At 43.6% G+C, this 19,020-nt stretch overlaps 1 protein-coding gene across 1 annotated transcript in view; it reads left to right on the forward strand.

Annotated features, from left to right (window-relative positions):
* The first annotated feature begins 488 nt into the window (after positions 1-488).
* Positions 489-19,020, forward strand: part of dock3 (dedicator of cytokinesis 3) — a 64,111-nt gene continuing 45,579 nt past the window's right edge. Inside the window, exons 1-5 of the mRNA XM_029502495.1 lie at positions 489-543; positions 656-739; positions 5,503-5,543; positions 15,567-15,622; positions 18,746-18,842. Coding sequence (XP_029358355.1) covers positions 489-543; positions 656-739; positions 5,503-5,543; positions 15,567-15,622; positions 18,746-18,842 — 333 coding nt within the window. The remainder of the gene's footprint in view (positions 544-655; positions 740-5,502; positions 5,544-15,566; positions 15,623-18,745; positions 18,843-19,020) is intronic.

The raw sequence follows: 19,020 nt of genomic DNA on the forward strand, positions 1-19,020 counted from the left end.
GCCGTTCTGTGAGCGTCACGGCGGATGTTTAGGAGTTAGAGAAGCAAAGATTAAAGCTCTCATGAATCTGCTCTATATTCCGCCGCTGGAGAAACATCGACATCACATCCTTCCTTCACTGTTTCTGGCCATCATCTGTTTTTTTTTTTGTTTTTTACATCAGCACTAAAACATTACAGATGATGAAGGAAAATGGTTTGTAGTCAGATAGACGCTTTGGTGAGGCCTTCACAATTATCATTACAAAAAAGAGTATCATAAAACAACAATACTGGAAATAATAAATTAATCAAGTCATATAAAAATAGGAAAAGGATGAAATAAAGAAAATACAGAAACCTTTCTTATCATTAATTCAGGTATTTCTTTATTTATAACTACCAGTTAATATCATCTTTGTACCTTTTATTTTTGCTCCCTGTGACAAACTTTTGAATCTTTTGAAACATTCTTACGTTCTGTATGTGAAAATGTTTGGAAAATCCGACATGTTCTCATCAGACCAGAAACAAACGGAGGAAGAAGCAGCAGAGTTGTTTGCTGGTTGGATGGTGGCTCTGAGTGGGCGGGGCCAACAGCCATATAATTGTGACATCACAAAGTTCTGCATATCCTTAAACCTTTAACATCACCTTGTCTGCCTTTCTGTCCACAGTGATCTGCAGCTTCCGGGGCTCGGTGACTCAGGGTCTGGCTCTGGAGGTCGGAGAGACGGTTCAGATTCTGGAGAAATGTGAAGGTAAGACCAGATGGAGACTTTCAGTTAACTTCACCACACGAAAAATTAAATCACAAAAAACCACTGCGATCAGCCACATTAGCCAGCTGCCAGTTTCTGAGCTCCTTCTCCTGAGTTACTGTGTGCAGTTAGTGCGTTCTGTTTGTGTCCACATTGTGTTGTTGTGGCCGCTTTCTCACAAACAAACCCACCGTAGAAACAGACGTCTCAGTCCTGGTCCGGACCGGAGCCTCACCTGCAGGAGGAAACGTTGTGTTTGGTGGATAATGAGGGTTTGTGCCTCGTTAGCTACAGCTGGACGGCCCGATAGCGTCCATCCTGTGCCCGGGGCTGATGGGAGCCAGAGAGGAGGAGCCCTGAATTCAGTTTATCTTTCCACACTCAGGCCAGTTTTGGTCTCAGACATATATGTAATTACATTTGGCCTGCGAGATCATATCAAATGTGTTTCAGAGCTGGCCCGCCGGTATGGACTATAAAATCCCAGAATGCTTTGCTCATGAGTTGGTGCGTCAATCAAGACTGGCAAGCAGTCCCGTCCTTTTTTCCTCACAGTCATTAGCAGCTTGGCAGAACTTCACCACTCCTTCTCAAAAAGGGCCAAAGGAAAGACAGCTGGGAGAGAGCTGATCTGTTCACGACTGTAAAACACAGACCTGAGCCAACGCCAACGTAGCCAACGTAATGAAAGAGCGTCACGTAAGAAGGCCTATGAAACGAGACACCTCGTTGTTGTTGGCCTGTGAAAAAACATTTCCATCGAAAGGAACTCACAAGGTTACAGATAGAGACTTCAGAACTGATCTGAATAAGAAACGAATACCGCTGATGTGGCCTTCTAATATTAAGCTTTTCAAAAATTAAGTTTCCAAATGAGAAGGTTTCACATTACACATCTAGAGAAGGAAAACATTCATCATGGCAGTAAATATTTCATTAAATATTGAGTTTGGCCCGCGACCAGGTCCCATTTTTATTGGAGGTCTCGGACCTCTGTGGACTGGAATTATGTGGACGTAGAGGTCCATTTTCAAAAATCTCCTCCAACAACGAGGATGTGAATGCTGTTCGTATGGATGCAAACACGTTTTTAAAAAACTGAGTCACGCTCACTAAGTTCTGGATGAACAGTGTGTGTGTGTCATTGTCCATCCAGCTGCTGCAGAAAGACTGCAGAGCTTTTACCCAGAATGCCTCAGTGTTCAGACTTCCTTAAAAGCTTTCCTGCGTCCTCGTTGGCTCGGACTTCTCCGTGCGATCTAAAGTCAGATTGCTCTTTATGAGAGCAGCCTCAGTGATGTGGAGACGGCTGTGAGTGGCTGTAATCACAGATAACAACAGCTTCTCTTTATTTTCGAGAGTGTGACGAATCTTCTGTGACTGTGGACGCTCGGGAGACAGATTGTTGGAGAGATTGGTGGAGGATTGAGAGCATTTATCTGCTTCTTTGAGCTCGCAGCTGAGTTCCCCATCAAGAAGACTCTGTTTCCACGTTTTCCTCTTTTAGTTGTCAGACAACAGAACAAATATGATCCATGAGCGTTAACCGGAGCTCATGTCCAAGCTGCTAAAATCCCGAAGACAAACACTGAGCGTGATTTCAGCTGTCTACCTTTTTAATGATCACTCTGAGGGAAAGTGAGAAGACACACACAGCGCCACCTACAGGAAACTTCCTCCAACACAAAGTATGTAGATGTTGTTCTATGTTGGTAAAACTGCCCGCTCACCATAAAGGCCAATGAGGTGGAAAGATGGACCAATGAGCTAGCTCCATCTGTGCCCAGAGGGCGGAGCCAGCTAATCCAGCCTCCAATCAGGCTGAGAGGAGCAAACCTGTTGTTAAATCATGATGTGGGTGAGATCAGTCACTTTACAGGACCATCATGACAGTGTAGCTAAGGTAAGCTAAGCAAAGCTAAACTAAGCTAAGCTAAAGTAAACTAAACTAAGCTGAAATAAGCTAAGCTAAGCTAACATAAACTAAACTAAACTAAACTAAGCTAACATAAACTAAACTAAACTAAACTAAGCTAAACTAAGATAAACTAAACTAAACTAAGCTAAACTAAGATAAACTAAACTAAACTAACATAAACTAAACTAAACTAAGCTAAGATAAGATAAACTAAACTAAACTAAACTAAGCTAACATAAACTAAACTAAACTAAGCTAAGATAAGATAAACTAAACTAAACTAAGCTAAACTAAGATAAACTAAACTAAACTAAACTAAGCTAAGATAAGATAAACTAACCCTAAACTAAGCTAAACTAAGATAAACTAAACTAAACTAACATAAACTAAACTAAACTAAGCTAAGATAAGATAAACTAAACTAAACTAAACTAAGCTAACATAAACTAAAGTAAACTAAGCTAAGATAAGATAAACTAACCCTAAACTAAACTAAGCTAACATAAACTAAACTAAACTAAGCTAAGATAAGATAAACTAAACTAAACTAAACTAAGCTAACATAAACTAAACTAAACTAAGCTAAGATAAGATAAACTAAACTAAACTAAGCTAAACTAAGATAAACTAAACTAAACTAAACTAAACTAAGCTAAGATAAGATAAACTAAACTAAACTAAACTAAGCTAAGATAAGATAAACTAAACTAAACTAAGCTAAACTAAGATAAACTAAACTAAACTAAACTAAGCTAACATAAACTAAACTAAACTAAGCTAAGATAAGATAAACTAAACTAAACTAAACTAAGCTAAACTAAGACAAACTAAACTAAACTAAGCTAACATAAACTAAACTAAACTAAGATAAACTAAACTGAACTAAACTAAGCTAAACTAAACTAAGATAAACTAAACTAATCTAAGCTAAGATAAGATAAACTAAACTAAGCTAAGATAAGATAAACTAAACTAAACTAAACTAAGCTAAACTAAGATAAACTAAATTAAACTAAGCTAAGATAAGATAAACTAAACTAAACTAAACTACACTAAACTAAACTAAGCTAAGCTAAGATAAACTAAACTCAACTAAACTCCGTCCTTGAGTCCACAGTCAGGTCCATCTTAGAGTTTGAAGGCCAAAGAGAGATGTGTTGTTCAGGCCTGCAGAGACTTTCTGACTGTTCCACCTGGACCAAGAGAAACTCCTGCAGGTTCCCTCCTGCTCCAGCTTCTCCCAGCGTTCATTCATCAGACTTCTGCTGTTTGAACCGAGAACCTTAAACACGAACACAGCTGATCCGTCAGACCGTCAGACCAGGAGCAGGATCTGAGGAGGACCGAGCTCAGCTGCAGCTCACACTTCTACTGAATCACTGTCATAACTGTAACTGCAAAGAAAACGGCCTCTTGGGAACTATTACTGCATCAACAAGCAATTTCTTCTCTCATAAACTAGCAGTAGGTGTTCTCCACGGGGAGACGGAGCATAGCGTGATGAAACCTGCTTTTATTCTATAACGCTGTATTTCCAACCGGTTCAGTCTGAGGCTGCAGTTCTTCCTTATTTATGATTATTATTTACAGTGATCAGGTTGGTGAATTGTTTTGATGACTGAGGACACGAACGCCTGCTCGTCTCGTCGTCTCTGCTTTCACACACATACACACAAATGCATCGCCACTTTTGAGTTTTTCCAATAAACACACAGACACACACATCCTGAGAAGCAGGCCCGGGTCCAGCCTCAGTCTGATTATCATATAGATGAGAGGCTGGGGAGAAAACAGCCACCGTAACGAGGGATAAATGGATCTTGATTGGTTATTAATTAACCAGCCAATTAAATCACCCATCTCCATATTTACATCTGATTACAGAGATGAACTGAGGAAATGGAGCTCATGATCTTACAGGAAGATGGAAATAAATATGAAGGATCTTGAATCAGATTCAGTTTTTATCTCAAGAACAACCAAATAAAATCAGTCTGGAATGTGACGTCAGATTTTGTCAGAATGGTTTTTCCTTTTTAGAAATGTCAGAAAGTGTTGGTTGAGATAATGTTTATCAGTAATAAGGTGTGTTAGTCGTTTTGATCCTCCTTCGCTCTGTCTGACAGAAATCGGTCAGCTGAGTCCAGCATGAGACACGATCACTTTTATTCCCACTCAGACGGAGACAGGCGATGTCCCAGTGTTTTCCCGTCCATATTTAGTCCCCAGACACACGTCGTCTTCAGCTGTCAAGGACTTTGCTTCAACTTGAGTCCACTCTGCTGACAGCTCTCTCCTCCGCTGAGGAAAGAGCCGCCGTCGGGCACATGCAGACACAGGGGGCTTTAATCTGCCCCCCCGGGAGGGGCAGGTGCACTCAGGTGTCCCAGCACCTCCTGAACGTCCCCTGAGACTCACTCATTGTCCTCTTCTCCCTTAATCACGAATGAATCTGCTTTGAAAGCAAAACAAAGAGTCTGAGAGTCATCGCTTTTTAAATTTCCTTCAGCCGCTCAGTGATCCAGTGAAGGCCGTCTGTCCACAAACAGGAAGCTTTACAAAACTCAGATTCACCCAAATCAGCATCTTCTCCTAAGCCCAACAACCCCGCCGTGGCGATGCTGCTTTTTGTTGTAACCATGACGACCAAAGTCCAGTCCACCGGTCAGACCGTTCTGGACTAAATGAAGTGATGAATGTCAGCAGTTCCTTTATTCTGCGCTTTTAAAGTTTGAGCTCTTCTGGTACGATTTCATCACATTGATCTTTGTGTGATTAAAAATAAATCTTTGCTCTCTGGATGTTTGCTGGTCCGTCACTGATGTCTGTGTTTTGTGTTTTTCAGGATGGTTCAGAGGATTTTCCACCAGGAAGCCAAATGTGAAGGTAAGAGAGCTGTCCTCCTTCTCTTCCTCCCCACACGCTCCGCTCTCTTTTGTCTCGTCTCTGTTGTGCTGAGATGGTTTATTTATTCAGTCAGTATCTCCGACTGCGTCTGATGGGAAGGAGACTTTCCCCAGTTTCCCTTTCTCTTTTGCACTTCACACAGAAAAGACACATGAAGGTAAATCATTAAGTAAAGATTTTCCCGTCTCATTTCGATTCTTCAGAATAAAATGTAAAATAACTGCAATTTCACCAAAAGTTTGTCCTGTCTGTCAGTTTAAAAACAGCAAAACCTGCAAGAAGGAAAAAGTCCAAGCAAATGAAAATATATTTGTCTCTGGAGTGACCTGATCTGGTCTGATCGTGGAAACAGTTTGAGTTTGTCCGTTTATGTTATTTTATATTCTGCTGCATGAGATTTCAGGAGGAACTCCTCTCCTCCACATTAAACCAGGAAGACGCTGTAAGGGTTCAGTTGTGTGAAATATGGACCTGCAGTGTGCTGCTTTCCGTTTGGCCTCAGAGGAAAGCTGAAAGCCTTTTGTCGTTGCATAATTCAGACTGTGTGCAGGATGTTGGGCAGATAATCTGAGTGGAAAATGAACCTCCAGGCTCTCCAGGTTTATACATTTTAATGTCCATCAGTTGTAGATGATTATCATATATACATAGGACCGACAGAATGTGGCCCCGTGTGACTGCTACATTAATTTCATGTACTCGGAGCTGCGTTCATAAATCTGAAGGTAAATTTATGAGCCCGTCTGCTGCCTGATGATTGCTGCTGTATCGTGCTGGTTCTGACTCATGCTAACAGCTTTCTATCATCTCTTCTGTTCGGCTTCTGGGTTTCTGCTCTTTTGTGTGTTGTGCCGCTCTGTCCCGTTGTCCTCGTCCCCCAGCCTTCTGTTTTATTCTGCTCTGCGGGGCCATAAGAGGCTTTGCTGTCTAGCTTTACTATATCCAGACGGCGGCGTTTCCTCGAGCTGTTGTTTTGCGCTCCAGCTGGGTGTTCTGTGTTGGAGATAGGAGGCGCTTTAACACAGCAGAGATCATCTGCTGGGGTTTTGGATTTCGTCTGATAAGAGGTGACTAAAAATAAAAAAGAAGCTCTCTGAGACTGTCTGAAATATTCCAGCAGTTAAAGGTCACATATTTCACATTTCTGCCGTGTGTTATCTGTAAATGTTGTTTTTCCATTTTTTAAATCTCCTCTCTGAGCTCCAGCAGGCGATGAGTCTGATCTTCTCTTCTGATTGGCTGACCGTTTCAAAACACTCAGAGAAAGCAGAATCCTGTGAAGTTTGATGGTTTGATGCCATTAGACTGGCCCAACCTCGAATGTTTCATAAATAACTTGAACTCGGTCAGAGGTTTCTCGCTGCCGGAGGTGATTTGTGGTGTTGCAGCTTTTCTGTCCTGTTCTCGTTAACGGCTCATCCTGCAGCGACACTCAGGATCTGGACCAGAGACCAGGAGGCTTGGTTACATTTGCTGGTCAAAACAAAACGGCGGTGTTCACGTGGACGACATCATATATTCCATACACCAGTGTCTCTGTTGAAACGATATATTTTTTAAATAACGTGAGACGTATCGCTGTATCCAGTCGGCCTCCTGCTGCTGCTGCTGCGGCTGCTGCCTGATATATGAGCACTTTGGACTCCACAGCCTCCGATCGATGCAGAAATAGGATTATCTCTCACTGTCCTGCACAGACACGACGGACGCCTCTGCAGGCCGGAGCCGCTGGGTTACGCTTTCAATGCATGATAAGTCTTTTTCCTATTTCCGACATGATAATAAAAGATAATAAAGACAGCTCACATTAATTGGAGACGTCACAGAGGTTTTAGTCTTCAGCTGGCTTTTACTGGATTTCTCCTCAGCACCATGATAAACAGGCCTGACGAACAAATTTGCTCCACATTAAAAAAATAATCAGATTCTGTTTGGAGCAAATTTGCATCATTTGGGTCAAATGCAGAGTTAACAATGATCAAGATGTAAAAAAATGTGTGTTGAAACTGGAGAAAAAGGGTTTTTCTGGCTTGAGGATTGATGGAAACGTCTGCGATGATCTAAGAACACAATTCAACAGCACACAGATGTGACTATTTTCTAACCTTAAACAGCTGAGTTGGTTCATGACTTCAGTGTCAGTAAAAAATATCCCCGGCTTTACAAACATAAACTTGTTGAAATTGAAAACATTTGTAGACGACAACTGCACAGTTATATGGAGAGGTGTTGTACGCAGACTGCAGATGAAAACAATCCTCGTAGTTTAAAAGTCCTGCTTCGAAGGTTGACGCTGTGAAGAAAATTCTGCTTGCCAGCAAAAAATTAGATCTCCGAGAGCTTCCAGGACTGCACATCCGGAGAAAGCCTCCGCTCATAGTGGACCTAAACAACAGCTTGGCTGTGGGCGGCACGCTGCCATTCATTACTGCAGGTTACAGCGAGGGCAATGGGATGCAGCACAGCGGGGATAATAGGGAGGAGAAAGTTGAAGTTCAGGTTTCCTCCGCAGCTCAAACGTCAGGGAACTTGAGAGGACCGCAGTGATTAACAAAGAGGCTGCTCACTTTCCCCTCAGCTGCCACAGACAGTGAAGGAGAGCAGCAAGATTCAGAAAATAGATCCTCCTTTCACGTGATCTGTTCACCTCTGGGCCCGATCAGAGCCGTGAGCCAGCAGGCGGTTTGATGTGTGATCCGCTGTGAAGGACGTGTCTTCAGTACTGAAAGGAAAACTAGATGTTACTGCAGTCTGAAGAGAGGCCTCACACACAAACAGAGTGTGTTTAGGTAAACTAATCAGCTTATTGTCTGTAAAAGAAGCAGAAAAAGCTGCGCTGCATGTCGAGAAAACAAAATGTTTATTGAACAAAAAGAACAAGAGGAGGTTCCAAAGACAAAGCTGGATGGACGTGTTTTTATTCTGGAGTTTGAGTCTGTTTATCAAAATGGAGGGCGGCTCTGCTGGCTGTAAATAGAAGTCAGACTGTGTTGAAGTCTATGTGAAAATGTCCCTCCTCCTCCCTGATGAGTTTCTGGTCTGAAACACAACATGATGTTCATTTAGCGGGACAGGGGAGTGGTTAGGGGGCGGGGCTACTGTGTGATTGACATCCAATCAGGACAAAACGTTGGGTTGGCCAACAGGAACGATGAAAAGGTGCATAACTGACGTACTCGTTTGCCTTCACGCTGAATCACTTTGTGTTGAAATCTCTGTCACTGTCACACACCCAGCAGTGTGTTCAGGATTCAATGAGAATTCACTTCACGACTTTGTTGTTGTGTTTTTGTGAGTCTAAGTGTGTGTGTCTTCCCGCCCTCTCCTGTTAGTTCCACTCGAATCACCTGGTTTCTTCACATTCGGCTCCGCCGCTCAAAAACAAATCATTACGCCTCCCCGCGGGAACATCTTCCCGCTCTGACTCGCTCACACATTTCAGCAGCGTCAGCCGAGTCGTCCAATCAGCAGGAGGAACTGGATTATTTTGGATTTTATTCATTTGTTCAGGCGACAGAAACCTCAGCTTTATTTCACCTCAGGTTGTTGGAATTTGTAGAAAATACATTTTCAGCTCAAAGGGTTTAAAACTGTAATGCTAAGAAAGCCGACTGTTAGCGACGAGTGGAGGAGCTAGCTGGTGAGCCAGCAGTGAATTATATTTCATATTTCAGAGCACTGCAGAAACAGTTTAGCCAAGGACGAGCTCAAGGTTTCAAAATAAAAGAGCAGCAGCACTTAATCTCCCTCCATTCAGATACACAGCTGTTTACATTTTGCTGTAATAACAATTTAACGTTGATTTAACCGGCTGATGACAGATTAGCTGTTTGCCTCGTCTTAAGACTGACTGAAATAATACTCAGAGCGACTGAAGGATGAAACGTGACTCCTGATCCACACGTTCTGAAGACGTGAACGATTCATGATGATGAGCGGTTAACGTGTAATCCGTCGCTGAGGTGTTCTGGATCTGCTGCTTTAAAAGCTCACATTTATCCATCGCTCCATCCTGACCTTTAAATAGAGGAACATTTCAGAATAAAAGCAGCAGCACACACAGACACACACACTGTGTGTTTGTTGTAACTTTACACGCAGGAGGAAGCACAAGCTGATGAAAAAAATGTATTGACTGTAATATTCAATCAAACTGTGTGTGTGTCTGTGTGTCCCGCTGCAGCACAGTGAAGGACGTTGTGTGTCAGATGACTGTTATCTGCCAAACTGATTACACCTGAATGTCAGCCGCTCACACACACACACACAATGCATGGAGATCATACCTGGCAGTAAACAAACACTCCTCTGTGTGTCTCTGTAAGTGTGTGTTTGTGTGTCTTTAGTTTTCAGAAGAGGATCAATGAAAAATCTTTCTGTTGGCAGAGACTCCAGAAAATTCGATCATAAACTAATAAATTCAAAGCGCTCCCAGTTTTCACTCGACCTCGTGCTCTAAGTTGAAGCGTTGATCTCTCTGAAAACATGTATTTACAGCCGTCCGATCAGTTTGTCCTGGAGGTCGAACGAGTCTGAAAAAGATACACAAGGTAATGAGATGACACACAAAAGTGTGTGAACGATGGGTTCGGAACAGAAAGTCAGCTGTTTCTGTTTGTCCTGCTGGAAGCTCAGATAGAGAGAAAGAGTGAGAGAAAAAGGTGTGAAGCCCGAAACACCTTCATCACAGCGCTGGAGCGAACAGAAGGCTTTTCAGAAAGAGCCTCATTGTTGGGAAGTCAGACAAAAGATGAAGTTGTGCGGTTGTGATGTAATCACTGTTATTTTGTTGTCCGGGCCGAATCAAAGCGGCTCTGTGAAAATGCAGAGCGGAGCGCATTATGATCCTGCACGGAGCTCTATGAGGGAATTACACAATCCCTTTATTCCTCCTTCCAGCGACGACAATGAGCAGAGCACAATGGACGAGAGGAGACGGAGCGTCTGGGTTAGAAGATGAACTCGCCGAGGACAGTAGAAGAAGACGGCGGAGTACAGAGGGAGACAAGAAGAAGAACGTCAGCTGACAATCAAGGACAGATTATCACAAACTCATCAGCAGGTGAAATGAGAGCGAGACAAAAGAGACTAATTAGTGACAAGAGCAGAGAACCTTTCCTCCAGAACCCGGCTCACAGGAGATCCACTCAGAGTCCTGATTCTGGAGGTCCGGACTCCTCTACGCCTCTGAAGTCCTGATTCTGGAGGTCCGGACTCCTCTACGCCTCTGAAGTCCTGATTCTGGAGGTCCGGACTCTGTATGTCTCTGAAGTCCTGATTCTGGAGGTCCGGACTCTGTATGTCTCTGAAGTCCTGATTTTGGAGGTCCGGACTCTGTATGTCTCTGAAGTCCTGATTCTGGAGGTCCGGACTCCTGTATGTCTCTGAAGTCCTGATTTTGGAGGTCCGGACTCCTCTACGCCTCTGAAGTCCTGATTCTGGAGGTCCGGACTCTGTATGTCTCTGAAGTCCTGATTCTGGAGGTCCGGACTCTGTATGTCTCTGAAGTCCTGATTCTGGAGGTCCGGACTCTGTATGTCTCTGAAGTCCTGATTCTGGAGGTCCAGGCTCTTCTACGCCTCTGAAGTCCTGATTTTGGAGGTCCGGACTCTGTATGTCTCTGAAGTCCTGATTCTGGAGGTCCGGACTCTGTATGTCTCCGAAGTCCTGATTCTGGAGGTCCGGACTCCTCTACACCTCTGAAGTCCTGATTCTGGAGGTCCGGACTCCTCTACGCCTCTGAAGTCCTGATTCTGGAGGTCCGGACTCCCATATGTCTCTGAAGTCCTGATTCTGGAGGTCCGGACTCCTCTACGCCTCTGAAGTCCTGATTCTGGAGGTCCGGACTCCTCTACACCTCTGAAGTCCTGATTCTGGAGGTCCGGACTCCTCTACACCTCTGAAGTCCTGATTCTGGAGGTCCGGGCTCTTCTACACCTCTGAAGCTCACCTGTGGGATCTGGACCAAGACGTGGATCCGGACTTGTTGGTCCGGCTCATCCACAGATGCTGGACTGGTTGTTGCTCCTCGTTGCTGCAGTGAGACGGGGAGCGTTATCCTGCTGGAAGAGACCACTGATATCAGAGAAGACTGTTTCCATGAAAACCGTTACACAAAGTGCTCCGACCCGCAGGAGTTCAAAAGACACACAATTAATAGGTGGATTGGTTGCTATAGCAACACCAAGTCATACATACACATACGCATAAGAGGCGTAAGTCTTCAGCACTGAACGCTGAAGTCGCAGCAGCCAGGTTACGTTTTTCACTTTGACGCGAACTTTTCTGCCGTTTGATGGATGTGAGTTCAGAGGTGCTTTAATTCTCCGCCGTGGCCGATCACTCACCATAACTGTCTTCTTCACTCTTTGTTCCATCGGCAGCCAAAGTCCTGGTGCCGGACTAAAATGGTGCTTTAATTTATTACACAAACTCGTTCAGTGCAGCCTGCTGTGGGGAGTTTGTGCGTTCATGTGTGTCGTCATTATTTGACTTGATCAGTGTTCACCTGAGCCTTGTCACCTTGTCAGTTTAATAATAATACATTTTATTGGTTGAGCACTTTTAAGAGGACAAAATAGCAAAATTATCAAAAAGTGCCAAGGTACAGATAAAAAAAGCGCTCAAATACAAAAGTGAGGTGCAAAAGAACAACATATAAGACAGTAAAGGCCAAGCAGACAGACGGGATGTTAAAAGCAGTTTGTCAGCTCTGTCGCTGGGACTCTTTTTTTTTTCAGACATAATCTGGTGGAGATTTGATGCAGCTGAGCGCTGAAATGAGCCGCACTCTTCAGATTAATCCGACTGGACTGCACGTGTGCAGAGAATCTGTTCAGGAGGTGTCAGTTTTCAGCGTTATTCTAATCAACATCCGACAGCTCGTTGGTCTGCGATGCTTCTGAAGTTAGAACAAACTGTCACGATTGCCTCAATTTCCAGGTCAAAACTGGTGTCAACTGCTTTTCACAATCTGGGGAGTATCAAAAAAAAAAACAAAAAAAGCTGAATCAGCATCTGTGTGTTTCGTTCAATCATTTATAACACCGGTCAGCAGGAAGGTTACAAAGACCATCAAATATTTAATGATCTAGCAAAGAGAAAAGGAAAAGGAGGCAGCTTATGAAGCCTGATATTTGGAAAATGAAAACAGCTCCACTCTGTTAACCTCAAACTGATTATTGTTTTATCTTTTTTAAATTCCCTTTATGAGAGGACGTCACCTTTAGAGAAGACGCTGGTCATCTTTTCACTGATGTTTAGTTTAAGAGGCTTCTTCTGCCCTCAGGTGTCAGATTGTGAAGTCAGAGGAGCATGAAGGTCAGAGGGACGTGTTGAATAATTTACCGCTGCAGAGAAACATCAAACTGGAGAGGCCATCGTCAGGAAATAACCTGCAAGTTTGAGAACATCTGATTGGCTCAGAATACACCACTGATCATCCTGTAAAGATCCTCGAAGAAGAAGAAGTCAAAGTTTTATTTGTTTTGTGTCCAACGCTCAGGAAAAATAGATCACTGAGTTGGAGGTTCATTCATAACAATCCATGAAGTTAAACAGAAACAACAGACCTGGAAATCCTGAATAATAACACAATAACACACACAGAGTCACACAGCGGTGGCTGATTTGGATGTTTCTGCTGGGAGTCTGGGGCAGTGTGTGTGTGTGTGTGTGTGTGTGGGGGGACACTTTTCCTGATTTCTGCTGTTTCTCTTTTTGTCTTCGTTGATTCGTCGGTTTATTTTTATCTGTTTTGCTGTGTTAGTGAACGACACAACACAAAGATGGCCTCCTGCCCATCGCGTGCACACACACACAGACACACACACACACTTTGAAATACGTAGCATCACAGAAGTGCCTGAGGTGTCCTGAATGCACTGACCTGTCAACAAACATCCCCAGATAACAAGTCAGGGACAGGATGTACTCTGTGTGTGTGTGTGTGTGTGTGTGTGTGCTACCTGGTCCGCAGCTGAACTCTGCTCTTTCAGATATTTTCTTACTGTCTCATCAAATCTCATCATCGACCGTCAATAAACCTTCTTTCTGACCATCAGGGGGCGACTCAACTTCGGATTGTGTTGAAGTCTATGGAAAAATGTCCTTCTCCTCCCTAATTTATCAGCTCAGTGAACGTTTTCCTGATGGGTTTATGGCCTCCAGAGGTCAGAGGTCACCTCTCATCTGCTTTCTCTTCTTGGTTTTATAAACCAAAATGGCCAATGGGTCCGGTGATGGTCATCGGGTTTATGTGACGTCTCTCTTCAGAAGTGGACTTTTGTTCTCTTTGTTAATAAACTCTAAACTAACTAATGAAACATTCTACAAAAGAAAAATCATTATTTTCCTTATTTATTATCAGCGCTGCACAATTCATCGAAATATAATTAAAATTGAATTAGGCCAAATTCAATACCTGCAATTTTTGATGTAGTGAAAGTGTAACACAACGTTGTTGTAGATCGTTAACATATTCTGCCGACGAAAGGGGAAATGCTCGTTTGGTGAAACTCATTTAAAAAAAAAAAACAAATCTACCAAAGTAATAGCTGTATGTTGTTTTGTTTTTTTTTATATATATATGCTGCAGCCCTTTATTATGCAGTTTTTATGGCATTCATGTGGAAGTGCAGTATTTTCCAAACCGCCGCCGGGTTAAATCCACAGTGATGCAGAAATTACATAAATATTTTATATGTATAATCTTACTTTGCAAAGCAACCAGGGAGCAGCTGCCAAATAAATCTGCTGCAGCGCCGTAAAGTGGAAGTTTAAAGACCTCCAAACTGTTGAGTAAAACGACAGCAGCAGAGTTGTGTCGTTCCTGAGCTCCTCGGAGGCAGAACTGAACGCTCGGCTGGCCACAGTTAGTTCGCTCTGCCTCGTTCAGAGCAGCAGAAAAAGAAGCTCCTCTCTGATCCATCATGTAGTTTGACCCTCACAGGCTTCCTGACAGGCAGAGCTGAGCAGCTGGAACGTGGCGTGTGTAGGACACACACACACACACACACACACACAACACTGTACGTCCAGTTTGTGCGTTTGTTGCAGGCTGATGAAACACATCAATAGAAACACACGCAACATAACTCATGTACATTACGGAAGGATGCTTTCATGAATAAAGAGCCAAACACAAACACACACACAACCCCTCTACAATAGATCCCCTCCTCTCTGAATCATTTTGTAAAACATGAAAAGGAATGAATCCGAAGGTTTCCTCAGCAGAGCTGCAGCACCGATGACACAAATTTTATTTTCCCACAGTCTCTGTAACATCATCACCGGAGGAACAGAGATGTTGCTTATTCATTTCTACATTTGAGAGAGAACTGTGTTGCATATTTATAGATCGTAAAGACAAAGAAAAAGAGCTCAGAGCATGCTGCAGAAAAAAAACAAAAACGTCAGACCTTCTGAGTTTGAGCCTGAGAGGACGCGGTGCTGACAAAGTCAACGTGAAAACACCAAGTTTGTGGAAAGTATCCCGACGCCGGAGCTAATTGGTAGCACACACACTCCTGACAGCTTCTTTCGCCTGCTGGTTATAACCCCAATTACCCAGAAATGAAAAAGAGAGGATTTAAAAAGTCGGCGTGTCGTCAATGTTCAGTCTGCCAGCTCCCGTTTAACCGTTTTAACCGTAAATTATTGATGTTCTTCAGGTTGTGTGGGCGAACCGGCTGCTTTACGTTAAATCACTGATCTTCGCCTCCTGAGCAGAAGGTGAGAAGGTCAGCAGGTCATCCAGGACAGGCTAACCGGGCTGTCGTGACATTTACGTGGATGTCTGTTGTTGGTTCTGCTCCAGTTTTCTGCCACTGTGCATAAAAGATGCATCATGGGTGTTTATTTGAGAGCAGAGAGTCTAAATGGTTTTACTCCTGCTGTAAAGCCTTGATTACAAATGTAAAACTAAACTGACCATTTTGTGTAAACGAACATCCGCTCTCTGTGGGAGCTGATCTGATTCTCTTCTCTCCGTCTCTACAGGGAGTCTTCCCGGCCAGCTACGTTCACCTGAAGAAAGCCGTCGTCACCAACCGGGGGTGAGTTCACCGACTCTAACACAACACTTCACATCATCACCATCTCTACTGCGTGTCCTGGTCCGGATCAGTCTGCGTTAAAATGCAGAATTTAACTCAACGTGTTGTTTCCTGCGCTGGTCGTCCCTCAGACGTCTCCGTGTTTACCACGTTATCGCTCCCTTCCCTCCTTTTCTGGAAGAATCAGTCTGATCTCTCAGGCCTCGACACACACGAGGTGTTAATGGTCACACTCTGATGTCATCGCAGCGCTGATCTGATCGTCAGTGACAGACTGAAGTCACTGAGGTCTGTTTGGGATGACACCTCCTCCTCCTCCTCCTCTTCATCTTCTTCTTCTTCTTCTTATTTGTTTTCTTATTTGTCTTCCTCTTCTTGCGTTTAAACCCATTTAGGGGTAATTAAATGAAATCTCATTTAGTGCTGAGGCTCATTCTCTCTAAATAAGATATGAACTTCCTTGTTGCTGATTCTCTTCCAAGTTCAAGAATACATATTTTAATGCATTTACATAATGACTGGAAAAGCTTTTTTTTAACTCCTGAATAATCTGAGTTATATAGTGTGTCTTGATTTGCATGAGATTTTTTTAATTAAAGGGAGAGAGTAAATTAATTGGAATTAGTGAATCTGCTGTTTTAAGTAGACCTCCAGGGCAAACAGAGAGATGAGCGTTTACTGACGCCTGATGACAAATAACAAGTGGGCCTGAAAGAAGCGGCTGCGTGAGGGGGTGTCTCAGCTTTAACCATCCACTTTGTAACAAGCAGACAGCAAGTCCGCCTTAAAACCGCTGTGCAGGTTTGACAATGAAATATCCAGCAGTCCAGTTTGAGTCGGAGATGAACGTATCTGAAGATCACCAAGCAAAACAGGAACAAATTTCTTTTCTTCTGCTGAAGAAATCTGCCATTCGTGTTAGAATTCGTGCTTTAGAGCTGCGTCAGACTTCAACCCCTCGGATGAATCAGTTAGTTTTCCTGTGTCCAGACTGTTGGACGCTGAGACGCCGTCCTTCAACTGGACATTATTTAAGGACGAGAGACAGAAAACTAACAGGCCGGCCAAGCTGAAGAGATTTGTCATGTTTGTCACAGATAAATAAACTGTCAGGATCGATTAAAGGAAGTTTTCTTCCTCTTCCTCTTCTCACTTTTCCCGTATATTTTAGATTTATGTGTCCACGCAGAGTCACAGTGTCCTGAGCCGCTCTCAGGTCGTCGTTTTGGACGTGAACATCAACATTTTGTTTAAATATTTTCCATCGTGTCGACCAGACAGCTCTGCTCGGTGAATAAAACGCCAACGTGCCGCAGCGTCGAGCTGTCAGGGCGTCGTGAAGAGCTGTCTGCTTCTCTGCTGGATGAATTCACTGGAAGAGCTGACATTTAGAAATATCAGACAGACACAACACCCCCACTTCAGGATCACAAACACACAACACACTCCGCATTCAGACTCAGAGGACAACATGTATCGGTTTGAATAACACCTGAAGCTGTGTGAGCTCCTTCTGAAGGACGTTCAGTGAATCCATCACCTCGGATTATTAATATCCGTTTTTTCTGTCAGAATTTGTCTCCATGCAGAAAGCAGGCCGACCCCATCGACTTGGAGTTAAAACTGTTACAGATGGAAACCTCAGTGTCACATCATCCACTTAGAGAGCTGATGCCCCTGGAGGGAAAATCATTTTGGACTCACTGTGTGTGTGTGTGTGTGTGTCTAAGTGTGTGTTCGTGTTCATGCAGTGCAGCGGACATCAGCTCTCATTAAAATCAGACTGGCCAAATGACCACGTCCTGTTTTTGACCCTCAGGTTAAAGTCAAAATATGGATGAGACTGAACTTCAGAGAGATAGTCCAAGTGTGTGTGTGTGTGTGTGTGTGTGTGTGTGTGTGTGTGTGTGTGTGTGTGTTAGTTAGTATTTAGCATACAAGAGCGACGTAGCTGAAGCTAACATTGTTCACTGAGCAGTGGAGAACAAACTTTCTTGCTTTGTGAGTAATTTTTTCTGAAAACATTTGTGTGAATATCTGGTAAATAAAGAGCTGCTAATGCGTACGGTATGTTGATGTTGGATATGCAGTCAGCAAAACTGACAATATTCAAATAAAAGACCGTTTGGATCGTTCGATTGATAGTTTATCAGAGACAAAAGTGTCATCAAACTAATTCGATAAATGAACACATAAATATCATCCAAGTAAAATTACTGAAAGGCCTGTCCACTGAATAATAAATGAAATGAGACTGGAAGTCAGAATTTTAAATGCTTGTACAGTTTTGAACACAGTTGTCGGCTTTAGAGGTTTTGGGAAGAAGAAAACAAAGTCTGCAGAAATTTGTCTTCAGAGAGGGAAGTGTGTTTAAGAACGAGGCGAGAGACTGTTTGGGTGCAAGAAATGATAAATATTAGGATATTTATAACATTAGGACAGACAGGGACGCACGTCTGGACGTGAAAAGGGCGAGAGACAAGGTGAAAGGCGAGAACGCAGCAAGTGGAGGAGAGGAAGGAAAGGAAACACAACGAGGAAAAAACGGCGACTCTGGAGAAGCAAAAGAGAGACAGAAGGAGGGAGAAGAAAAAGGACGGAGCGATTAGAGATTAAAAGAATGAGAAATAGAACAGAGGAGAAGCGTCTGAGATACAAGTGTAAATAATGTGAGTGAATTCATCAGGCGGCCGCCAGCGACGGCTCCGCTGGGGGATCAGCTAATCTGGCACTCAGGCTTTTATTAATTAATCAGTCATGAGACGGAGCGAGGGAGGGAGCAGAAGAAGAAGAAAGGAGGCTGGGACGGTGACTCAGCGCTCTTCAGCTGGAGGAGCAGTTCGCTCTGTAGGCCGCAGCTCTGCATCACCGTTCTGGGTTCAAACCCTTCAAAGTAAACTTAATCAGACATGAACAGTAGAGAGAGGCAGACGCACAACTCCACCTCAACAACCGATATAAGACAGTTCGCCCGACGTGGGCTTTAATGAAATGTCTGCTGTCACAGATCGTATCAGCGAACAGGCTGTTTTTACCTCCGTGCTGCAGGCCGAGCGGTTTGACTACTTCCTGTTAAATGCAGTTGTGAGGCAGCCTGTGTGTGTCTGTTGTGTCTTCGTTCAGGCCTCATGAGACCGTGGTGCCGCTGGAGGACCCGATAGCGACGGAGGTGACGTCGACGCTGCAGGAATGGGCTTCGCTGTGGAAGCAGCTCTATGTGGTGAGTAACACAAAACACATCCACACAACCTGCTGCTGCTTTTTGTCAGACTCATCGGGGGTGAGTCCGCGTTAGTCCGCTGAGCCTGCAGCAGGAAACATGGAGGCGCCATTAACACACACAGCGGTTTCTAACAAACGCTTCTCACCTCTCTCCCTCATTTCTTATCGTCCTTTGA

The sequence above is a fragment of the Echeneis naucrates genome, chromosome 5 (genome assembly GCF_900963305.1).
Source record: "Echeneis naucrates chromosome 5, fEcheNa1.1, whole genome shotgun sequence".
NCBI classification, from domain to species: Eukaryota; Metazoa; Chordata; class Actinopteri; order Carangiformes; family Echeneidae; genus Echeneis; species Echeneis naucrates.